Source organism: Camelina sativa, chromosome 13 (genome assembly GCF_030686135.1).
Source record: "Camelina sativa cultivar CO46 ecotype springtype chromosome 13, ASM3068613v1".
NCBI lineage: Eukaryota > Viridiplantae > Streptophyta > Magnoliopsida > Brassicales > Brassicaceae > Camelina > Camelina sativa.
In genome coordinates, this window is record NC_141892.1 from 15,634,908 (window position 1) to 15,659,742 (window position 24,835).

At 32.4% G+C, this 24,835-nt stretch overlaps 3 protein-coding genes and 2 long non-coding RNA genes across 12 annotated transcripts; 1 reads left to right on the plus strand and 4 right to left on the minus strand.

Moving 5' to 3' along the window:
- Positions 1–168: 168 nt before the first annotated feature.
- LOC104736892 (uncharacterized) lies at positions 169–3,344 on the minus strand. Its single transcript, XM_010456977.2, has 11 exons — positions 3,109–3,344; positions 2,904–2,991; positions 2,645–2,818; positions 2,499–2,570; positions 2,336–2,413; positions 1,996–2,120; positions 1,815–1,887; positions 1,617–1,678; positions 1,130–1,513; positions 902–992; positions 169–566 (listed from the first exon to the last, which is right to left on the minus strand). Exons 1-11 carry the CDS (start codon positions 3,186–3,188, stop codon positions 372–374), a joined length of 1,422 nt encoding a protein of 473 aa, XP_010455279.1. The 5' UTR covers positions 3,189–3,344; the 3' UTR covers positions 169–371.
- A 3,387-nt stretch (positions 3,345–6,731) lies between these two features.
- LOC147929614 (uncharacterized) lies at positions 6,732–13,931 on the plus strand. Of its 5 annotated transcripts, XR_015578542.1 has the most exons (6): positions 6,732–6,959; positions 7,053–7,086; positions 7,305–7,336; positions 7,909–7,968; positions 10,682–10,732; positions 10,859–11,174. It is a non-coding gene; the product is annotated as an uncharacterized LOC147929614 (long non-coding RNA). The 5 variants fall into 5 exon arrangements; XR_015578543.1 differs by lacking the exon at positions 7,909–7,968; XR_015578541.1 differs by lacking the exon at positions 7,305–7,336.
- On the minus strand, positions 7,439–10,370 carry LOC147929615 (uncharacterized). Of its 4 annotated transcripts, XR_015578538.1 has the most exons (5): positions 10,273–10,370; positions 9,666–10,161; positions 8,089–9,581; positions 7,886–7,937; positions 7,439–7,766 (listed from the first exon to the last, which is right to left on the minus strand). XR_015578538.1 is itself a non-coding variant. In XM_087482310.1 (2 exons), the coding sequence occupies exon 2, from the start codon at positions 9,172–9,174 to the stop codon at positions 8,296–8,298; it is 879 nt and encodes a 292-aa protein (XP_087338436.1). In that variant the 5' UTR covers positions 9,175–10,161; positions 10,273–10,370; the 3' UTR covers positions 7,439–8,295. The 4 variants fall into 4 exon arrangements, 2 of the variants coding, with proteins under 2 accessions (XP_087338436.1, XP_087338437.1); XR_015578537.1 differs by having other exon boundaries at positions 8,089–10,161; XM_087482310.1 differs by having other exon boundaries at positions 7,439–10,161.
- Positions 13,932–16,713: 2,782 nt separating the features above from the next.
- Positions 16,714–19,779, minus strand: LOC104736889 (coatomer subunit zeta-3). Its single transcript, XM_010456974.3, has 7 exons — positions 19,626–19,779; positions 19,064–19,099; positions 18,378–18,537; positions 18,030–18,177; positions 17,864–17,941; positions 17,164–17,248; positions 16,714–17,059 (listed from the first exon to the last, which is right to left on the minus strand). Exons 2-7 carry the CDS (start codon positions 19,076–19,078, stop codon positions 17,000–17,002), a joined length of 546 nt encoding a protein of 181 aa, XP_010455276.2. The 5' UTR covers positions 19,079–19,099; positions 19,626–19,779; the 3' UTR covers positions 16,714–16,999.
- Positions 19,780–21,922: 2,143 nt separating this feature from the next.
- LOC109128452 (uncharacterized) lies at positions 21,923–23,175 on the minus strand. Its single transcript, XR_002034843.1, has 3 exons — positions 22,611–23,175; positions 22,389–22,492; positions 21,923–22,159 (listed from the first exon to the last, which is right to left on the minus strand). It is a non-coding gene; the product is annotated as an uncharacterized LOC109128452 (long non-coding RNA).
- Positions 23,176–24,835: the final 1,660 nt, after the last annotated feature.

Below are 24,835 nucleotides of genomic sequence, written 5' to 3' on the forward strand. Positions count from 1 at the left end.
AATAAAAATATTTATCCCGAAATTAATTATTAGAACACTGGCATTCTAGATTTTTTATTGTGGGTTTCAAGACATTGATCCAATTCTAATTAGGTTAATAAAAAAAAACGTAGGAGTTCTAACTGCTGAAACTAAAACCTCTACCTCTGATGAATAGAATTAATGGTATTTACTTAAATATGTAATTATTAAAAACCTCAAATTAGAAATTGAAATAGTGAAACTAACACCAAAATAATAAGATCCGTCTGTCTTGGTCAGTTCTTAAACGCAAGACGAAACAGAGAATCTACCGACGATCTGTGTTTCTGTACATTGTAAGACATATATACCAAAGTATTCGCTTCACTCAACAAGCAAGAATCAACCCTTCATTTCTTCTTAGCATCGATAAACATAGCACGAGTCCAGTGTTCAACATCCTCCGACTGTGAAGGTGGTGGCGGGTACTTAGGATGCTCCACCAAATCCCATCCGTTCATATCGTTGTTCTTCCGGGTTGATGATGCGGTTGCAGAGAGATAACTGGCTCCTGAGTTTTGATCCTGGTTATAACTTGCGTTCCTCTGCTCGAAAATAATTAAGAGGTGTCGTTAGAAAGAAACCGTGAGGCAACAAACATATGAACTGCTTATGCAAAATCAAACACCAATCAATGCGGATTTAAGTGCAACTCATCCAAGTAAATGTCAGATGAATCCATCAACATCTACAAAGTTTCGCCATTGGTAAAGGATTTGGATAAAAGATCTAATGTGTTACGAGTTACGACATATTTAGAAGTTATATCAATTTTCAAATCATTTTAATGGGTCCTTAAGCTGCTAATATGGTTTTTGATCATGTTTGGGAGTTTCCTACAAAAAAAATGATAATGGGTTAAAGAGGAATTAGCATGTACCGGAAGATGGGCACTTTCAAGTAAGGAGCTTGAGATGACAGAGTTAACGTTCCAAATGGATTTGTTGAGTTGTTGAGCCTGCTTGCATGATCTGCATCATCAGAACACATAAACGTATCAGCAAACTATACACTTATATATAGATCCCCATACAAAAGGAGAAAAAAGAAACAATATGTGAAGAGGATATATGTGCAGATACGTGCGTCAAACATAAGATTGGTTTACCTTGAAGAAGCCATTTTCAGGGAGAAAACAGATCGGACCTCCTTTGATGACGAAAGTGTGGCCAATAACTTGGCAAATGCTTCAAAAGTCGAAGCCTCGGGAGGTACTTCGAGGAAAAGTGAATTGTAACAATATGCTGTCAAGCACGCAACACTTTTCTTGAGAAGAGCTATCCCTTTCTGCAGATCTCTGTGTGACTCAATCGAATGAGGAGAAGCAGCGGAGTACTTAAAGCTGTTGTTTCCAGTAGAGTCCAGACGGGATTCTTTTCTATCGGATTCCATGGAAGCTACACCAAAGTTGCTGGAGTTTTTATCTGTCCATGAGTTTTCAACGCTGGTTGAGCAATAATTCCGGCAGGGTATGAAGAGAGGATACTCGTTGCTGCAACAGAACAAATGACTGGTTTAGTTTCGTTTATTTTTACCATCTTTCAAAGCACATCTATGTAGAATGATGACTCCAAAAAGAGGAAAAAGGATTGTACCTTCGAGTAGGAGGACTTGCGTCCCAATAGGAATTTCGTTGCCATATACGGGAACAAGAGCCCTGTGTGGTGAAAAACCAACAGACATGGACGAGTTTACAAGAGCAGAAAGTGAACTATAATCTTTTGCTGATAGATGATTACTTTTGTATGGTGATTACTTGCAATGCAAATGTATTGAAGATAAAACAATCATACCGCAAAACCTGAGCTATGTAGTGCAGGAGCGGCTAAGTTGTGAACAACAAGGTTCAGCAGTTGGATCATATACCTGCTCCACATGTCAAAATTTGGTCTTACAAAACCGGATATATACCACGGAATAGGAAAGGTTGAAACCCAAATGCATAGCCTTCAAAAAGAAAGAGTAAAACATTACCCTAAAGAGACAGCAAGCTCTTCTGATGGGATGGAATGAGGGTCCAAACCACTTGGTAGACGTGAATTGCAAATAAGATTATATTGACGACTTGAACCGTTCTGACTCTCTCCGTCAAGACTAACCTAAACACAGTACAGAGCAACTAGTGTAAAAAACTACTCCAACAAGATAAAAAAAAACAATTTATACCTAAATACAGTACAGAGCAACTACAGTACAACACTATTCCAACAAGATAAACAGAAACAATTTATACCTAAATACAGTACATAGCAACTAGTGTAAAACACTAGTCCAGAAAGATAAACAGAAACAATTTATCAACTAATATATGTACCCGGCGTAGAGGGAACAATTTGCATATTTGCTTCACAACCACTGACTGCTTATGAAGACGCTCAGATGAAATTGCCATCTGCAATCAAGAAAACTCAACTCTTGACATCACACATCACAAAATACATGACCGGATAAACCAATTCAGAGCTAAGCTTACTTACATGACCAAGGGTCTGTGTACATATTAAATTAGGAAAATACTTCTCTACTTGTTCAACTCTAATTTTCTCAAGCTGCAAAAAACAGAGTTATCACCAAACTCGAATCTTTCACATATTCATCATAAAGCATTGAACATTTTTCGTACCGTGGAACGAGCTGAATCAAGAACACCATATTTAACTTTAAGATCACAAGATCCTCTTTCAATCTTAACCTTCCCTTGATTCACTAATTCCTTACTACTCTTAAGTCTACTCTTCAACTTTGAAAGCTTCTCGTTTTGAATCAATCTCCAATTCTTCTGATCATCAGCTTTACCCTAAAAAGATACGAATCCAAAACATAAATCAAATATAACAGAACAAAAGAGATGATGAAACTTGGAACAATCTCAAAAACCAAACCTTAGATTCTAATAGCTCACTCAATCTTGAATGTAAAGTATCTCTTCGAGTCTTGAGTGACTTCAACAAAGTGTTATACTCAATCAATCTGTAGATAATAATAATAAAAAAAAAAAAAAAAAAAAAAAAAAAAAAAAAAAACTAATGAGAATTCTGAAAGAAAAAAAAAAATGGAGAACAAAGCTTTAGAGAAATCGATGTAAACCTATGATTAACGCAAGCACTACAGATACAAGCACGATTAGTATTATCGCAAATAGCGCAGTTGCTGGATCGTTTTATCATCGTTTTATTCCAGAAACATATTCTCCGGAGAGAATCACCGGAGATAGAGAGGGTCGGCGACAAATTGGGAAATTAAACAGTTGGGTGTGTGTGTGTGTGAAGGGGTAAACGTCGTAGCGAGAGAGATGCGGATATTTTCTTAGGCTTTGATTTGGTAAACCGTAAACCGGTATCGCTGCGGTATAAAATTTAATCGGTTTGGATAACCAATGTACCAAAATCCAAAATAGGTAATTTTTTTTTGGAAATTTTCCATTTTAACGCACTTTTCTATCATTCAATTACCCAATACCACAATTTTTATCCATAAGATACTTTTTAGCTCTTTTTACATTGTTCATTTAATTTCGGTATAATTTTACCCCTCATCTGGTTCTAAATGGATTTTGGTTTCTAATTACAATGGTTTCACCATTATATGCTCCCCCTCCATTTGTAACTAAAAAAAACTGATCGTGCGGCTTGAATTTTTGCACGTGTCTAACCCTCCAAATTAGATGTTAGCAGCAGTATATAAAGTTTTCTTTTGTGTGGATAAGGGAGACAAGAAGGAATAGAGTTTTTATAAGGGAACATGGCGGCTAGTGTAGTTATGTTTCTTTATCAATTTTTGGTTATTTTCTGTGGACTGCAATATTGTTTTATTTTTCTCTGTGGATTGCAATATTGTGTTTGGTTGTGCTTTATAAACCAACATCTGTTTTTGTTTGAGGGTTGAACTTTGTATTTTCCTATGCGCAGAGCCGTCGCTAAGATTTGAAGGGCTACAAGCGATGAAATATTTTTTTGGTCCACTTTGTTGGAAAAAAGGAAAAATAGAAATAAAGATACAATATATTGCTGTTTCATAGACTCGAACTCAGAAAATAAAGGTAGCATCACGAATACTAAGAACTAGACTAAGACAACTTTTTAGATGTAAAGGCCTAAAAATGTATATAAAAAAAAACGGCCACAAGCATGAGCTTCATTAGCCTGTCCCAAGGGTCGGCTCTGCCTATGCGGCGAGTGGGCTTGTTCTGTGGATGACGTTTGTAAATTTGAGGTGGATAAGTTTCTCGTTTCGAAGGTCATACCCGTATCGGAAACGATTACTTTAGCTGAACTTGAGGATACTGTAATACTTGAATTCGGCGTTGTTTTGAAGAAGGCTTGTTTCAGCTATTGTTATCCTAACAACATGCTTTTCACGACGGGTGCGAGAACTTCTCCTATTCTGGTTACTAACGATGTTGGCTTAGAGTACTTCAAGCAATTGTTTCGAGAGAACCGTCATTTAAATATTTTTGTCAACTTCAAAGAATCTAGAAACAGAGGAATAAACAGAGATGACTTAAAGTCAGGGGAAAGAGGTACTGATGTATTCGGTGGTGGCAATCTGGGGTCGGGTAGCTATTCGTCTGGCTGCAGTTTTCGAACAAGCAATGATGAGTTGGCACCATTAATTGAGGTCGCTCTTACTAGCCAAGTAGATGATGTGATCGTTGCTAATCTTTCTGATATGGAGAACAAGTTTAAAAAGAGGAGTTTGTAATGGTAAAAGTGGGAAGCGTCTGTCTGGTAGCAATTCATCTGGATGTAGTTTTGAAAATGGTAAGCGTGGAAAGTGTATGTCTGGTACCAGTTCTGCTGTGTGTGGTTTTGGTACCATTAAACCTTTCATTGATGAGGATTTTTAATGGAAGCAACTTTGGGTTCTAAATCAACAATCCCCATAATACCTACTACTCAGGTTGATGCTAAGATATTGGATGAGGTTGCTGAAATAGAGTCAAAGTATTTGGATTTTTTTTTTTCAAACCTCGAAATTATATGTTCATAGTGGCAAAAACGATGAAAAAATATATATAAAGTGGTGCCATTAAAAGTAGTAATCAACCCAAATTGTGATCGACAACTCAGAAATATGCGTTATAGTGGATGTTTGAAAGCTGCTCATATTGAAGTATAATCTGTTGCTTGCCCTATAACAATTTAGGCCTTGAATGGCTGTGGATTCAAGTTGTTTGTGGTTTTAGATTTTCCAAAAAAAACTATTTTAAGACCAAATAAGATTATGAGAAAATTGGTTTTCTAAAAAATAAGGAATCCAAATTTTGATATATTTTTGTCAATTTTCAAAACTTGAATTCTTTTTCTATTTTATTTTAATAAGTTTTTAACACAAAATCTAAAAGTCATAAACCAAAATCTAGAATCTAAAAGAAAAGAGAGGCAAAAACTAGAATTCAAATTAAACCACTTAAATACTTGTAAACATTCATTAAGGCATTCATTGCCTTAACAAGTAAATGAGTTGTAGAAGAAAAAGCTAATGATAGTAGCTAAATATTATATCAGATCACGCGGTGCGAATTATCTTATTAATAAACGAATCATGTGGAACAAAGACAAAAAAAAATGTTATTCCAAAAATTTGGGGATTATCCTACTATATTAATTGAGAAGTACAAATATGAAACTAACCTTATAAAGTGTAAAAAATTACAATGTGAAGCAATTGATTTTAAAGAATTATTAGCTTAACGATATATATATATATATATATTCTCTTTCTAATTAATTATGGACAAAAATTACTAAATAATTTACAAAAAATATAAACCAATCAGAATTTTAAAAACTAAGATTTTATATCCAAGTAGACAATGAAATTATAGGTTAACTAGGGATCGGACCCACACATACGTGCGGGGTTAATTTCAAAAAAAAATAAATTACAATTAGGTTTTGATTATTTACATACAGGTGGAGTTACATTTGTAAACGTATTTGTTAAAAAATGTTATTAACATTCATAATCCAACTTTATACCAATTTAATATTCAAATTATTTTCAGTTCGGTTTAAAAAAAATATAATTTGTTTTTAAAGTATTAAAAATAGTAAGAGAAAGATAGTACGTCTGTTTCAGGATTCCGTCGCGTCCCATATATGGTTTGTCTTGTTTTGGGAACCCGTCCCGTCCTAAAATATACACTTTCCTTTTAAAAATCAAGTTCTCTTTTGTAAATTCAAAAGTTGGAGTTTTATAAGATTATGTCATTTGAAATATATCCACTAATGTTTTTTTTTCTTGGTTAAAGAAAACAAAAGAGCATACATCTAGAAAAACATTAAAACCAACTTTTAAGTTTACAAAATGAAAATGTATATTTGTTATTATAATATTTTTTTAGTAAAGTTATGTTGTTATTATTTATTTTTTATATAAAAAAAAAAAAAAATTTCTGTCAATTGGTTAACGCCGGTCAATACTAGTCAACACTAGATTCTGACAAACACGAGAACTTGATGGTTATGATATTGTACATAGAACTCATGTTTGTTCTGGAAGTAACCGACCCGCACGTACGTGCAAGTTTTATTTTTTATATTTATTTTTCTCAAACTACATAGTATTTAATAATAAAGCAAATTTTATGATTATTATAGGATTGTTTTTTCAGTTTAGTTTTAAAATCGAAGAAATAACGGTTCTACAGTGTTTAATGGATCATAATGTTAAGAATAAAAAAGAATATTGTGGGTCTGTATGGTTTTACTGTAATGGGCCGTAGAATTGATGAAAACTTGAAAAAAGGTAAAAAAAAAAAAAAATGAAACGTCAAACAAAATACGGGTCATCTTCTCCACTCCTCATCGATTTTTCTTTCCACCGAAACATAGACGATAACAGCTGAATCGAAATCGATATACCCATATATTTTTAAAATCCATATACTTCTTCGATATATTTGTCTTTGTTAGAGTATTTGATTGTCTGAACGGGTAAGTTAACAGTTGGATCTGGTTTTTCATTTTCGTCTACCGGTTGAATTTTTTATTTGTTTGAGACCTAATTTTTGTCTTTCATTTTAACAGATTTTCGCTGTGTGTTTCTTTAAATTTTAATCGGGTATGATGCGTTTTCTTCATCAATTTAATCTAATTTTCCTACAAATTTTCGTTAACATGAAGTTTGTTGTTTACAAAGATTTTAATTTACTTTTTTTATAAAAAGTGGCAATTTAAACAGTGTTGTAGTGATTGGATCTATTTCTCCATTCCAACTTAACAGTTTTATTTGTTATTTGATTTGTAAACTAATTGATATATTTCCTCTCATCAATATAGACTTGCAGTAGATTTTGTGAAATGTAAATCAGGTATGAGTCTTATTCATCTTTTAGTTCTAAGTTTGATACGTATTTTATTTCATATAATCTTCTGTAATTCCATTGTCGTTTGGTGTAGTTTACGACTGATTGTTTTCTGAAAACATAAATCATTGTTTTTTCTGTGATTTGCTATCCTTGTCCAAAGGAACACTGTTGTTGATATCACTCTACACATAGCCATGCACATACATATCAATTTCAAATTAAAAGGCATGCTCAGGATAATGCAAATCAAATAATGAAATTTATGTACCTCTTCTTTGAGTATTATTGAGAATATGTAACTTGAAAGCGTGTTGTGTTGACCTATTAAGAAAGCCAACATATGAGCATGGATTTTTTTTTTAAAAACAATCCATCTTGATCCTTAACCTTGGTTCCCAATCGGGCTGGCTTCAATTTTATCATTGTGCTTATTCTGTTATTCAAGTAGACAATATAGATGTAAGTAACAATAGAAACAATCAAACTGATTTGTTTTAAAGTTATTAAAAGACTTTATAATACATGATTATACAATTGGTTTAATTACTTAACCTTTTTAATTGCTATTTCGCTAGTCTGGATGAAGTTCTGAAACATCATTGACCTGAGCCAAGTGAGATGAAACCGGAGAAAATGTAAGTTTATTGGAAACTGTGGACACAAATGATCAAAGTCGCCCTTATAGAAAGGTTTTACATTTCGTCCTTATAGCAGTGGGCACAAATGTTAAAAAAAAAAAAAAAAAAGGTTCTCACCTTTTAAAGGTGATATCCTTGCAGGAAAGGATTTGATTATTGGGTGACTCTTATATGGTTCTCCGTGTGATCCTGATAAGATTGTGAGTTACAGTTCTCACTCTCTTATCAATACTCCCCCTTTCAAAACAGCTTGTCCTCAAGCTGTGATGTAGCAAATGTAGTGAAGATGGAAAAACAGTGACTGCAGTCCTTAAATCTTTGAACTTAAACCACCAGTCCTTGCAAAATTTTCTCTTGCATAAAATAGAGAAGTATATCGTCCAAGCAAAGCACACAAACAAAACTCTTATTTTCCTCAAACTTGGAACCTTCACATGAAGTACGATGCTGAACATGAGTGTCTCCTTTTATAAACTGTTCCAGCGCTAGTGGAGTCCAAAAATCCTGGTTAATCTCTTTGTATGTAACCTTCTTCTGAGTTGTAGTAAGAAGTTGTAGGTTGGAGGTTGTAGGCAACAACATAGATGTATGAGTTGCAGGGTTTCTGTCAAGCCCAATCGGAGACCACCAATCAACAGCCATATGCTCTTTGCCACTCTTGTAAACACACGCAAACCACTTCCCTTTGTCATGTTCATTCACTGTTTGTTGGGAATTAACCAAACTGTTCCTGTATCTCAATTTAAGTGACAGTAACCTCATTTGATGGAGATGTTGCAGTTTCTTGTTTCTCTTCCAACTCACTCTTCTGCTCCAAGAGTGCGAATAGTCTTGATTGTGTTGTTTCCTAAGTCTTACCTTCTTTGGCTTGTATTTGAACATCCATGATTTCAAATATCTACTTCTCTTCTTTGTTTTCAAACTTTCTGTCTGTGGAGACAATTGCCTGAACATTTGGTATGCATAAGAAACTGTTGTGATACTAGTCAAAGTCTTAAACATCTCACCATCACCTTTTACCAAAGCCATCTTGATGTTTTCCAAGTCTGAAGCTTGTTGATGACACAATTTCTCTTCAGAGGAGTCATTCTCTTTCTTAGCTGAATCTGACTCTTGCATTGACTCTTTTACCAAAACCACTTCATAATCAGATCCATAAATCTCCTTATTCTCCAACATCAAAGCTCTAGCTACAACCATCATCTCAGACAAATTACATGGCTTTTGTATAAGAACCACTCCTGCATTTCCTGAGTTAACCCATTAAGAAAAATCCCTTCTAATTTCTGGTCATCCAAGCCTGTCACTTTAGAAGACAAGTCTTCAAACCTCTGTACATAATCAGATATAGTTCCTGTTTGTTTGATACGAAACAGACTTAAACATGGTCCTCTAATCTTCGATTTACCAAATTGCTGCATCAATCTTGTTTTAAACTGACTCCAACTCTCAAACTTCCTCCTATTCACTTCCAAATTGTACCAGGCTCAAGGCTTCTCCCTGCAAGCTCACTGAAACTAAGGCTAGTTTCTCTGCATCGTTGTACCCACCCATGCGAAAGAAACGTTCGACAGTGGCGATCCATCCGTACATCATAAATCCTTCAAACACTGGCATTTCCACTTTCTAAGAAGATTCTCTCTAATACCATGCCTAATCTCACTAAGGCAAGGTTCCTGAGAAGAAAATGGTACCTGATTAAGTTGATCGTGCGATCTTGGAGCTTCTGATTGGCTTAAATCACCAACCTCATGCACCGTCTTTTGTTTTGGCCAATCTTGAATCAAAAAATCTAACTCTCGTCTAATTTCCATCAATTGCTGATCATGGACCTCGATCTTGGCATCCATGCGATCTTCGGCCTCTCGAATCCTCGTTCCCAACTCTGACAATTGATCGGAAATCTCAACCGATGCTTGCTCCACCGCTGAAAACTCCTTCACCGGCGTCAAAACTTGCTCCATCACCATCTTGATCTTGTAATTTCTCCGATTTGATAAAATCCCCAAATTCGCCGACCTAATCTTGATATTGCGTTTGATTCGATCCGAGATCACATATGAAAAACAATATGAAAAACTGAACTATTTGGAACCTGATTATTAATCCAGTAGAATTCCTTTGTGAATTTCGAGTTTGAGAGTTGATACATGGTGTAGGCTTCCTTGTATTGGACACGTATTCTTCATCCTGTTTCATATAATGACAATAGTGACATTAGTTTCATATTATGATAAATAGTGCTTAGCCATAAAGAGAATTAAGATTATACAACTTTGGGATCAAATGTGATACACTTACTTTGAATTCGAGATTTTTTTTTTTTTTGCATCATTGGTGGCCATCTCTTCTAAAAAGGTGATTATCTGACTTATTATTCTAGGTTTGAGGTATTTGCTCCTTTATGTCGTCTAGCCTTGTTTATATAGAAATTTGAGTTATGAGTTGTTGTGATTGTGTAAATTGTAGAATATTCTGTGAATCAATGAAAGATTGTCACTTAATGTGTTTATTTTATTTTCGGTTAGAATTGATATGATAAAGGATGATTTTTTATGTCATTAGATTAATTAACGTTTTTGTTTGCCATGATTGATATTACGTTTGGTAAGTTTTCGAAATCCCTGATTTGTTGGAAATTAAATGAGTAACCAAAATGATATGATAGGTATTTCAACCATATTGTTTTGATTCGGTGAGTTTTTTGCAGATTTATAGACGAAAAATATGGCAATTATTACTCCGGTGACGTTGGAAAATGGTAAGTTGTCCAAAACGGTTATCTTTAAAATCTCTTATTTGTTGGAGATTAAATGATTACCCAAAAGAATTTTATTTCGAATTTAAACGCAAGCTGCCAAGCTGTTTGAATTTATTTACTTTGTAGGATTACGAGAACCAGTTTGTTTGGACACATAGCTACCTTATCAAAGATCCGAATATGTTAGTAGCCAAACATAGAGGACCCGCGTGTGTTTTTTACTTTTAAGATTACATCTTTGTCCACAATTGTTTTTTTCTTTGTTTTTTCCCTTTTTATTTCGTAGGGATATTTCATGTGATACATGATTAATTATTTTTTTTATTCCTAAGTGTGCTTTCCAAATTAATAGTATAGATAACTAAATTTCAGAAATTTTGTTAAGATTTTATATGTAAGTAGACAATTGAATTGTTCTTTAATTGTTTATTAGAAAAACAAATACTTTAATTGTTTATTAGAAAAACAAATATTAGAATGTCTTGCCATTTTTTGTCTTGAAAAAAGCATGATTGTTAAACTGCCACGCCATCGATAGAGAAGGACTATATTACGGGTGACTTTCAAAATTGTAGTATTGACCTGCGTTTATTTCAAGTGAAGGGTTTTCTCGTAAAAGAATATTACTTTATTCTATCATCTATCTTTTATTTTAGATAATTTGTTAGAAATACTCCATTTGAAATACTCCTTTTCAAAAATATCCTTTTTCTAAAATACATTTTTTTGAACTTTTTCATTTTTAAACTTTTTCATTTTTACCCTTTTTGCACAATTATAAAATGTTAAATTAATTATTAGAATTTTCTTTTTAAGTTTGGGTTCTCTATTATACATTTAGGATATAGTTTTGAGAGGTTAGGGTTTAGTATCTGGAGTTTAGGGCTTAGAATTTAGTTATTTTATATATAGAAAAAGGGTATTTTTGAAAATGGATAACATGATATGGTATTTTTAAAAAGTGATATAGGAAAAGAAGTATTTTTGAAAATCTTCCTTTATTTTATTTACAAATTTTTTTGAATTGTCATATAGTACTTATGATTAATAAATATGTAGAATTTTTCTGCATAGGTTGTGATATGATTTTTTTAAAAGCGAAGATATATTACTTAATCTATGAAGATAAAGTGTTTGTTTTAATTTTCCACATTGGCGGATTGGTAAAACTAAATTTATGTGGTTGATAAATTAATAAATTTTATTTGCTCATAATTAAAATATCATAACTACTACATCAAAATATTTTACAAAATAATGATGCAAATACAACAAATAAATAATATAAAACTATAATTTACATTAAACAAATTAAAATAATCTAATATTTTAAAATAATTAGTATTAAAAAGATATATATAAATTTACCGAATAATTGGACTATTAAAAAAAATATTATCTAAATTTTTAAAAGAAATATAACAATATTTTTATTATTATATTATAATTTTTAGAAAAATATTAATCTGCACTGGATATCTCCTATATATAAAGTAATTATTAACAAATGAACATCAGTTGAACTGCGGACTGCCACCAATATCACTTAGCCACTCCTACCAGGCTATTATCATTGTTGTGGCGGTGGCCCAATGTCGTTAACACTTTTTTTGTTCAATTTCAAGTCATTAACTAATAATTTACCTTATTTTACATTTATCGAATCTCCATCATATTTTTAATACCTTTTCTTTTGAATTTTTAACATTTCTTTTTTAATATTGTAGTTATTATCTATAAATAAATTCAAGTTTCCTTTAAATTTGCTGCAAATATATTTATATTTCTCATGTATGATGTATCTTCTCAATAAATATAAACTTGTTCACCAAGTTCGAATTTTATTAGTTAAACTAGATTATGACCCGCGGTACACCGCGGGATAATTTTTTTGATTTATTTTATTAATATACTATTTTAATAATAATTTTGCAAATGTATGTTTTTGTTAATTTTAGTGATTTAGTATAAAATTCATGGTATACCGCACAACAATTTTTATTTAATAAAATATTAATTAAATCAGTTTTATTCGACATATTTTATATTGGTGTTGTTAAAATAATAAAATAAAGATTTAACCTGTATTAAAGTATCATATTAATGATATTTTATTTTTTAATATTATCAATTCAATCATGTAATGTCATATAACCCGTCATGTAATATAACTCGTTTGTGTTATTTTGAAAATTCAATATGTTTAAATATTCATAATTTGAAACTTTTTATTAAGTTTAGATATACCAATTATAAATTATAAACTTCTTAAAATTATATAATTTACTATATACAGTAAATTTACTATATATGTATGTTGAACACACACTTTTTATATTAATTGAATAATATATGTTCGTTTAAACAAAATTCAAATCACAATATATACAGAAAAAAATACACATTTTATTAGTTTGATGTATTATATGATGATTTACTACATTTAAAATATAAAATCAAAAAAGATGATAGGAAAATATTTTATTTAATATGAAATAAAATTTCTAAAATATATCTATTATTTATAGAATATTATATATATAAATATTTAAAATATTTTAATTATGTTTGGTTATAAGGATAGTAGAGATAATTAACTAAATTTGTTTGGATATGAATATAAGCATTAAATGACATTAAATGCAAAAACTTTCTAAAAATTATTTTTGAGCAAAAACTTCTGCAAAAATACTAGTATAGATTTATTAGGCTTTCCTGGGTCCTTTACAAATACGAGAGATTATTTAACTCAAGACAAGCAAGACTAATTAGTAACTTGTCTTATAGGAGCTTTGCTACGCTCAGGATTCATGCCTCTACCAAAAGGTGACGTTCCAGTCAATGAGAACGACGAGATAAGACAGTCTACTACAGAATTAGAGTTACAAGTTCAAAATCTTACGGCAGCAATTCAAGAGATGGTTGCACAACAAGATAGAGATGGTTCAAGGACTAACAAGATAAAGGCTAAATATTTTTCCTTTGGGTTTATTTCGGGTGCGGGTGTAGCAGCTGTAATTTTACTCGCCATCGAGATAATTTATAAGGAATAGTATCGATCTTTTAAGTTTGTTATCGGTACAACAAGATTACTATTAATTATGGAACGGTGCTGGAGTTTTTTTTTTCTCTTCATATTCCATTTTTATATATAAAATATGCTTTAGTGGATGTTTGAAAGCATCTCGTATTGAATCAATCTCCATTGTTTTTCTGATCGTCAGCTTTACCCTAAAACAAACTTAAAGTGAATGAGTTGTGTAGGAGATTCTCTAGATTAGTGGTTAAATGAGCTAATTAAGGTAGATAGAAATATAGAAAATCAAACTGAAATGTAAAGAAGAAGATGGATCTTTAGATTAATTGTCACCAAGAATAAATTAGTAACTTTAGATTAATCTTAATAATTGGGTTAAGAGGGGAGTTGCTCCCAGTGGCAACTGTCTAGGTTAACTTACATTGATGTTCTGAAGACTTTATATGAATCTTTGCTTGCTAATTAAAACCTTAATGACATGAGCTAATGGACTTCTCATTCCCTCATTGGACACTACTTTGGGCTTCTTATGGATCCACTGATACTCTCTCAGACACTTTGGTGTGGTGTCGGGTAAAAAAAACAAAACGCTCGAAGAGAAAAAAAGAAAAGAAAAGAAAGTAGGGTATGAGAGTTTCAAGTTTCAACATAGCATGCAGACCCGTCAGAGCCACAAGAAACAAAAGAGACAAAATAATGAGTTCAGAGGTAAAAGTAACAAATAATATACACAGCTGCAACCTTACTAGATTATAGAAAGTTGTTACATGATCCATGTTTACTCTGACAGAAAGTGAAGAAAAGAGCTTCAATGTGATTAGTCTGAGAATATACGTACAGACAGCAAAAGCAGAGTTTCCATTCATATTCTTATGAAACCCTTGAGTCTTACGACCCTGTCTCAGGCTTACACCACCAATGATGTTTGTTTGGGTTTGGTTCAACATCCATTTTTTTTTTGTAACAGAGACAGAGACGGTCGTCGTCACTCAAACAAACAAAAAAAATAATATACCAAAGTTATTATCAGAGCATATGCTTGATTAATACAGACTTATGTATTAGTCTCTAAATCTAATTTCTTTTTTTGTGGAAGCTTAGGTAAGAAGAAGAACAATTGGATTCTCTATAGTTGGAAATTTTTTCCATATATCATATGTGCTCTTTCAACACATCTTTATATAATTTCGATAAACTTATGTTCTAACACTGCTAGTTAAAAACATATGCTTATTTGTTCGGGAACATGTTATGGTGACCAAAAAAAAAAATGAAGTACATTGATCGCTATAATTAATTTTCTTGTGACTTCATCTTCGCTTCAGACCTTTATAATACTGCAGCAAAAAAATATTATTCCAAATTAGAAAAGTTAAGTCCTAGATGATTATTTTCTTTAGGAAAATTATTAGGCAATATTTTGTAAATATCAATAAAATGAGTATTATCTTCCAAAAATATCATTTAAATATATTTATTCCAAAAAATCAAAAAGTTAAAGCCGGCAGATAACATTTTCGTGTATGGGGGCGTTGGTTATTAATCGTTTCTCAAATATAAATTTCATGTACTTTTTTAATAGAACTATTATGTTATTTTATCTAGTGACATTTTGTTTTATATCATATCATATTTTCATAAATATATATATATATATATAATATATATATATATATATATATATATATATATATATATATATGAAAATCCTACATACCTTGCACAATCCGTTTTGGGATCAAAAGGCACAGCGTTAGGAATGTCACATTTTTCAGGCATACCAATAAGTTTTGGAAATTGAGACAACTTAACAACTTCTTGGAAACATTTGCAAAGCCATATACGAGCTTCTTGTGTCTCTGCGTGTCTGTTTACATCGTTTATAGCATAGCAACAATCCGCATGTTGTAGTCCGTTGACTAGTTGCAAGCATGCACTTATCACTTGGCCTTGCGCCATCGCACAATGTCTATCACCATTTGGGTAACTCACCATTTTAGCATTTAGAGTCGGGGTTAGAACAACCAATAAACTGATACAGACAACAACAAAGACTGATTTGCTCATGTTTGCTTGATTTTGATTAGGATTTTTAGGGTGTAATTTGGTTTATTTATAAGAAGACATTCAACATGTATTATATATGCCTAGATTTTATTTTGAAGAAAATGAAAGCATAATTTAATGAATGTTGCTTTTGTTTAAGAAAATATTACCAAAAATGCCAGTATTCCTTTAATAAGGAAAAAAATCTACTAGATCACCAATGCAACTAATGATTAAGAGATTGAGAAAATCTAACTCATTATTTTTTACCAAAACTGAATTTATTTAAATTTAACTCTATTAAATATGAATTTTGACTTTCTTTAGTAGACTTAACTTTGTTTGTACATTTACTAATTATGGAGTGGCTTTCTAATTAATGTTTTGTTGAGAAAAAAAAGGGTATTAATAATGACTATCTTTTTTTAGTTAGTAACAAAATTGTAAGAGATGAGAAGGAGAAAAAAAAATCTAACAGTATTGTTGGGATAATTTCCTGGGAGCCAGAATGAACGCATTTCCCAGTTTTCTTAACAATTCGTAAATGGATTCCCACATCTTCTGTTTAATATAGTTTCCTCCTGAATAGTTGCATCTGCATTCTATGTTGGCAATCAAATAACTAATTTCTTCGAGCAATTTTAAAACAAGGCTTAAACAGTTAAACCACAACACTTGATATCGTCTCTCATAGTCATAGATTTGTAAAACATTTGATTCTATGGAGGTATAATTCAGTAACGTACAAGCATCAATATTTATCATTTCAATGGCGGCAACAGAAACATATTCGTATTTATGCGAAAGAGGGTCTACAAAGAACGTTGAACATCATTCAATGATTCTCCATAAAACTCAGAAAAACAGAAATCATTTGCTCAGTGTGATTGCTCAGATATTTTTATATAAGTAAATATGAATTAACTCAGAAATCACTAGTGCATATGCTGTTGATCCTCAACTTCAAAAATAGTTCCGCAAGAACACCATCATATAGAGAGAATACAAGAAGGGGAATAATATAATCTAAATTCCACGAAAACAAAAAAAAAAAAAAATCGTAAAAAAACAGTGTCATAAAGATAGTTAAGACAATAGGGGATTGATTTCTAATGAACGGCAACCATTTCAGATATGGTTACAAGGGGCTCATGAATATACCATTTCGCTCCCAAGATGAAAAATCATGTAAGAAGACTTCTTGCAAGGTGTTCCCGAGCTGTTGCCAATGCTTGAGTTAATGTCTACAATTCAAAAATCACGAAATGGTCAAATGCATAATCGCTGTAAAGACTATCGCTTTGGTCAAAGGTTGTGTAGTTTAGTTAGTAATCATATTGCATCTCACCTGTTCAGAGAGTGAACCACTTGCTTCTGTGCTTTGCATTGCTACCTTTCCAGCAATAACATTGGCATCTGTTTCAAGTACCATCCTGAACATGTTTCCATAAGACAACACAACCATGAGTAATGAAGTGATAGGGATTCAAACCTATTATATATTATTCATATAATTCACCAAAGAATTACACTTCACAAGAGACTCCATTAACGAGGGAAGTCTCTAAACTCTCAACAATTCCAAAACGCCCCAACGAATTTCCTGGACTATCCTTTTAAACCTTCAGTTCTCAACTAATATCGACTAACCAACGTAAAAGGTATGTTGCTGAGCTCGCAAATCTACAATTTCCCGGCACCCCCCCCTAAGATAGTAAGATAGTGACAATAATCCTGCACTAAGCCCTACAAGAACACCTTACTACACTGCATGAAGTTGTTCACCAATTATCAAACAATAAGTTCTCTCAGCCCCTAAATACCAGATATCACTATGTATGTAATGTAACTCAACTCCATCAGCATATAGTGGACCTAATTGCTAAGATTTCGATGGCAAGCTAAAGTCAGCAATCTTTTACTTCTACCCGCCTATGTTTAAGAGTTGCATATGAGTATAACTATTGCGCAAGGAATAAATGTTAGATCTCCGAAACTAACATAGTCGGAAAATTGTAGAATAGTATCTGAGAGCATATGTAGCATACCCTTGGTCAACCATCTCATCAAGGCACAAAAAGATGAGATCCAAGTTTTCAAGGGCTTCCATCTTTTCAACATTGTTCCTGTACGGAGAAAGGATGCTCAACGTTGATTTTGTATATAGATGATGATAAAAAGGCACATAGTCATCTGTTAAGGTGGGCTAAATACCTCAGAAGTAATGCAACAGCATCAAAAAAGCCTTGAAGAACAGATGATAAGATGAGCTCGTTTTCATTTTCACCTCCCGTAACAAAGAAATGCAGGTCCTGGGCAAACTTATAGACTACAATATTATTCTCCAACAGTGTGATCTCCGCTGCAAAAAGTAACATTAAGAGAAAAAAATTACACACACGTACAAGTGAATTAAGACAGAGAATATGGAGATACCGAGTCAGGAACCCAGAAGACAGCCAACAAGCAAAAAAATCATGTAGCTTTCACATTCATATATGAATACAACTTACAGAGAACTACATATAATAACTGCATGCGTGGAATTCAATTTGGCCTTACCTTCTGAGCGAGCATTGGTCTTGGAAGTCTTTGAGAAGACATACTTTTCAAAAGCTAACTTGGCAGCATTAGTAGTCCAGTCATCTGAGTAATACTTGACAGCCACACGCTTTCCTTCAGAGTCCAGAAGAAGAATATTCTTTACCAAAGGACAAGAATCCTGTTCATTGTAGATCAGACAGTCAGCATCCAAGTATTAAAAAAGAGAAGCAGACGTGAGAATCAATGAAAAGATCATGTAAGGTTGAACTTCTACAACAGCAAGGCAAATAATATATCCAGTCAAGCCACCACCAATCATATAGATAATCACACAGGGTCCAAACTCCAAAGCCTAAGTTCCTTAAGTATTTGCAGCGGCCAATCAAATAAAATGGTATCAGTTACTCAACATCTATGGCTTGACTAAATAGGTCATTACAAACCCATGGAGCTATTTGGTGAAGCCAAAAATGATGAATAACTGATAAAGCTTTTTTAAACATAAATAAAAGAGTCTATCACCACCAAGAAACATACATGACCGGCTTCTCAACTTAAGAAAACTATCGAAATTTTCATTATATCACAACACAACGAAATGCATAAAGGTAACAAACCGAAAAGCATCACAAGACTAGGTTTCATTATGAATACCAGCAAGTATGATCCCCAACAGTATTCAATTAGCTAAGAGATATACTTACATTAGTCCCTGCCATTGTTGTTGATTCAAGATATACCTGAAAAACACACACAAAATCAGACTTTGGTTTCAGAAACAAGATCAGCACTGAACATACCAAGATCTTGATTTCTGTGAACAGATGAACTAAGATCTATTGAAAGAATTATATAGGCCATCAAGGCCGGTCCTGAAATTACGATTTCTACACAACTGCCACCAAATCGACTCCATAACTAAGTTATACTTTCCTTAAAACCAATTTATATTTCAATTTTTCATTCCCAATCCAAAACTTTACGATCAGATCTCTTCAAAGTTATGAAAATGATAGATCATAACATCAAAATCTAACATCGTTGGACCAACACTGTTCCATATCTTAACGATTCAAAGCCGTCAAAAAAAAAACTCATCAAAACTGTACAAAACTTTCATCCCAGATCTCTAGAGAATTGCAATGGATACTTCCATAGAATCTGAAGAAATCAGAACGCAAAGCGAGCGAATCTAGCATTGGAATAAGAAGAACGAAGAAGCAGGAACCAAAAGGAGAAGGAAGATCTCGACGTTTTTTTTTTTACCTTTGAGGTGGCTTCAGAGCTGAAGATGATCTGTGCTTGCGACGACGATGGAATTTGGAACTGTTAAAGAAGAAAACGCGAAGGGGTCTGATTTTATTTCAGAATTTTGCACAATGAGTAGTCGGAGATTCGAGAATGTTGTAAATTAAACCCCAAATATTTATTTGATAAAAAAAACAAATGTATAAAATAGGCATCTCTCAATTTTTTTTTTTTTTTTTTTTTTCTCATTTCATCATAAATATTAGCCTATTAGGTCACCATGGATTGGCTTAACAACCCAATACCGCAAGCTACAGGAAAACCATAAACATTTTTCATATAAAATGTTTTTTATAAACAACTTGTTTTGATCTATGTTGCGTGGAAACTCTTTTTAAGGTTTGTTTTATTTTTCCAAAACATTTTGAAAATAGAAAATCATGGAAACACAGAAACAAGTCACTAAAACACGATTCCTAGAATTTTCTGTTTAGAAACACGATAAAAACTTTTTTTTTAGTTTGGAAACTTAATAAATAAATAATTTAGAATATAAGAATTCAGGATACATATTACAAATAAAATATATAATAGGGCAATTGTCAAAAATACCATAGTTTTGTGTTTCTAGGCCAAAAATACCACAAGGTCCTCAAATTTCCATTTGTGACATTTGCTACTAACACAATTGACTAAAATAACCTTACTCAAACACTTTTGTTTCTCGCCTCTTGACTCGTCTGAGAAAATTTGATCTCCTCGGCTATCCTCTCGACTCGCATCACGAACTTCGATCTCCTTGCCACCGTTGTGTTTGCCTCAACTTGTTTTGTCGCCAATATGCCATCTCCTTGTAGTGTACTTCTTTTGCTTGTAAGGATCAAAATTGTTGTTACCTCAGTCACTCATTGTTTCACGGTCATCTCCTCGCCTTCCCTTACTTGAAGAGACCTGATATAGAGATTGCTCAGATTCTTGTCCACTCGCCAATCTCTTGTCGTCATTCTAACTTCATTAGTCTATCATCGTCGTCGGTCTGTCTTTATGGTTGTCCTTCTTTCTCAATCCCTCTTTTCCACACGACGCTTTATCATTGTGTTTTCCTAAGTAAGGGTTGTATCTATTTTCACTTGCTATTCTCGTTATATTATAGAAACTTTAAGTTTTATGTGTGTGTGATTTTCATTTTTCTAATTTTTCAAAACCCTAAACTAATTGGGTGCAAATTTTAGTAGATTCTTATGGGTTCTACAAAATTTTTAGTAAATTTTAATAAATTCTTTATTGTAGATTGTATTCTCTATGAATGATTTGGTTTTCCTAAACTAGTATACTCTTTGTGAATTTTTTTCTCCTTATAATAATGGTGATGCTAGTTTCGTTGGATACAATGGTGATGGTAGCTTTGCTAGTTTTGTTGGATCTAATGGTGATGTTGTAGTTATGATAGAAGTTGGTTGATTTTGGATTTTTCGTGTTAGGTCCCACTAATGAATTTTTTTGTGTGTGTAGGATCTTGGTTTTCAAAGAGTTTTGCTACCGTAATTGTTGATGTCAGACCATGTTATCAATCCTTGTTGCTTGTGTATTGATGTGTTTTCGCCACTTATAGTCTTATACCACATTATCACCTTTATTGCTTGTTGCTTGTGTATTTCTTATTGTTTAATGCTGGTTGCTTGTGTATTGATGTGTTTACGAATCACATTTGAAAATTCAGGAAGTGTTGTTGATAATTCAGGAAGCATTATTGAGAACTCAAGAAGACTTTCCTGAATAGATTACTGACTTCAATTTCTATCACAGGACATGAGAGATTTTTTTTTTTTTACAAATGTGGCACTGCCTAAGCTCCATTTCAGAATTGAAGAGGAACCAAATTGTACTTGAGAAACACAAATTGTACAAGTTCCCTACAAAAACAACAAGATATCTAATGATGTTGATATGTTTGTTAATTATTGTATTAAGATATTGTGGTAGGTAGCAATGTTTTCACCACAATCCCATAATTTTTTTTGAATCAAACAATTAAGGAGGTTATGAAACAAAAGCTTCCATAAACGGTTAGTTTAATAATTCATTACAGAAATAGGTATGAATTAAACATTCAGAAATGATTTTCTGAGATTTAGGAAGGCTGCTTTACCTTAACCATCAACCAAAACACAAAATCAAACCATTTACCTTAACTGGTGGATCAATATGTTATACATTAAGGCAAAAACAGAAAATAAAGAGATAAACACATTTATTTTAATTCAGAAAAGATTCAATAATGTTTATGAAATATATCTTAACATTTAGGATGACTTTCATAAATTCAGGATGACCTTCACAAATTTAGGATGACTTTATAAAGCTGAAGCAATTCCCTAAGCACCAAAATTACTAAGTTCATAATGAAACTGAATAACCAGCCGAGTTATATCACCTTCCACAACTTCACAAACAACCTTGAGCACACGCGTACCTATCCTTCAGCATGTTACCATTTCTGAACACAATCTCTAATTCTTTGCAAAAACCTCGCACTCACTTTCCATTGGTCCCTGAGAACAAACGTCGATATCCTTAGTATCTGCATGACCTCAAATCTCTCTCACTGTTACACACAAATGATTTAACTCAAGTTCTTCTTGAATTTTTCTGAAAAATGTATATATGATGACATTCCGCACATGCACTGGTGTAGAATCTTCTACCATCCTCTTCATCCTTGGAGATAGACAATAGCTATGTTTGATATAATTGACAATCAAGTATGAAATCTTCAATTACCTTATCACCTAAAACATTATATGTGTATTCTCATCTACTTCTTCTTCTCGAAACAATTGCAAAATCCCAGCCTCCTTCATCATTGTGTTTCCATTCTCCACAAACTAAGTACAACTCAACCATATACACAAAAATTCAAACAATTACAACTTGAGAAGATACACAAATGTAACCTAAACCAGTTATCTAGGATTGATAAACACTAATCAAATTTGAAATCACCTTACAAATCCAAAGCAACATCTCTTTACGACTGAGAAGAATCTGAAATTGCAAGGAAAAATCTGATATTGGCAACATCAAAGCTAGGTGGAGCAATCATATATCCTTAGAAACAATAGAGCACGATGACTAAATAAACACAATTGATTGAGCATAATCGATTCACTTCTCCAAATAGTAAATCTCAAGATAACTAAGATAAAAGAGTAACGAAGAAGAGATCAAATAGAAAACTAAAATTGACGACATCGAAAAGAGACGAAGACGAATGATATTGTAGCTATATCGCAAAAGCTTCATCAGATCTTGCCGGAGATAATAGAAAACAACGACGAAGACCATAGAGAGGTCGAAAACCATAAAATCAGATTTGTTAGATTTCGCTGGAGACCACAAAGAACGATATCGTAGCTAGATCGTAAAATATTTGTCAGATCTTGCCTGAGACCATAGACGCATACCGTAGAGAAGCCGAGAACGACGAAATAGCAAAAAATTTACTCATTTTTGGTGTATAATACATGGAAAAAATAGTCTTTGTATTGAATAAATATTGGTATTAATAGAAAATTAAGGAATGTGTAATAAGGAACTAAGGGGGTGTTATTGGATTGTGGATTTTAAAGGAATTTGATGTATTTAGAAATCAAGTGTTATTCAATTGTGTATTTTAAAAAATCCATTAAAATCTAGTGTTATTCAATATCCACTGGATTTTGTGTGATTTTGGATTTCAATGTACTTTGATTCTAAAATATGAACAAACACAATACCACACTTTTCTCAAGCATTTCCTTTTTGTTTTTCTCTCCCTCTCTCTTTAGATGGATCTCTAGCCTTTACCATATTATTGTTTGATTTTTTTCTCAATCCTTTTATATATAATCACACTTATTCATCAGATCTGTGTTATTTTTGAGATTTTTTTTTTTGTGTTTTATAACTTTTTTTTTGGGTTCATGATCTATAACTTTTGTTTTTTGGGTTCATGATAAGCTTTTTTTTTCTGGGTTCATGATCTATAACTTTTTTTTCTAGGTTCATGATCTATTACTTTTTTTTCTGGGTTCATGATATAATCACACTTTTTTTTTCTCAGTTCAGTGTCTGTTTCTTCCTCCACAAACCCTATGTTAATTGAAGTCTTCCATGACCGTGTGTAAAAGTCTTGATGTTGTTAATTTAATATGATTTTGGTGTATAACACAGTTTATGGATAATTTTTTCCTTTTTTTTCTATAAATAACTTTTAAAAAAATCCATAACAATCACCAAAATATATTATCAATGACTTTCAAATCCACCTTATATGCATTATAAAATCCACACAAATACATTAGACTTTTAAATCCACTAATGTCATGCGTTAATTAAAATCCATTAAAATCCTTAATCCAATAACAACCCCTAAAACTATGTTTGATGGTATTCTGTAGCATTTCTCTATATAATATTATTAGTGTTTAAATTCAACTATTTTAATATTTATGTTTTGACTTTGTGTTGTTTCAAATATTCTTTTTAATATAATTTTTAAGTTTGATGTTTATTATATATATATGTATGTATATACACATACGTTTTCAACACGTTTCATTTCCTAATTTAAGGAAAATTCCCGTTTTCGAAACTTTTTACTTCAGCTGTTTGCGTTTCCATGCAACCTAGCTAGTTTCCAACTTAACAATTTGTTACCTTAATAGAGATTATTTATAACATATCATCACAAAATTATACCAAAAAGGTAAAAAAGGTTACAAAAATAACTTCTGAAACAAGAAAAATTTGGAAGAAGGAGCTAAACAATCCATTTTATAATTACAAAACTGAAAGATGTTTGATAAGAAGAACAAAGGAAAAAAGGCACGAACCAACCCAAAATCATATAGGAGGTTGGAGAAAGCTAGTCACTCTTCAAGAGATTGCACCATCGCCACCATCGTGACCAACTCTGCAATTTATGAGTCAAAGGCCTGACAATCAATCTTTCTTGTAAGAGAGTCTTCATAACCCATAGTAAAACTTTTTTCTCCGATTATAGGGGAAAAGAATTCATCAATGACATTTAACTCCCAGTAATATTTGTCTGATCTTCTCCTCGTAAGCACCACCATCCCAGACCTGTAGTATGGTCCGAAAGCTTCCACAAATCGTCGATCCAACTTTGTAGAAAGTGTGAAAGGTTAGCTAAGGATATCATTCCATAGATTCCTTTACTTCAACCA

Excerpts from the sequence above, each read along its gene's own strand:
- LOC147929615 (XM_087482310.1), bottom strand. The coding sequence starts at position 9,174 with ATGATGGTTGTAGCTAGAGCTTTGATGTTGGAGAATAAGGAGATTTAT.
- LOC104736889 (XM_010456974.3), bottom strand. Across the intron at positions 17,942-18,029 it reads GCTGTTGCATTACTTCTGAG|GAACAATGTTGAAAAGATGG; the intron begins GTATTTAGCCCA and ends TTCTCCGTACAG. Across the intron at positions 17,249-17,863 it reads GATGAGATGGTTGACCAAGG|GATGGTACTTGAAACAGATG; the intron begins GTATGCTACATA and ends AAACATGTTCAG.
- LOC104736892 (XM_010456977.2), bottom strand. The coding sequence starts at position 3,188 with ATGATAAAACGATCCAGCAACTGCGCTATTTGCGATAATACTAATCGT. Across the intron at positions 1,888-1,995 it reads GAGCTTGCTGTCTCTTTAGG|GTATATGATCCAACTGCTGA; the intron begins GTAATGTTTTAC and ends CATGTGGAGCAG. Across the intron at positions 1,514-1,616 it reads GCAAGTCCTCCTACTCGAAG|CAACGAGTATCCTCTCTTCA; the intron begins GTACAATCCTTT and ends GTTCTGTTGCAG.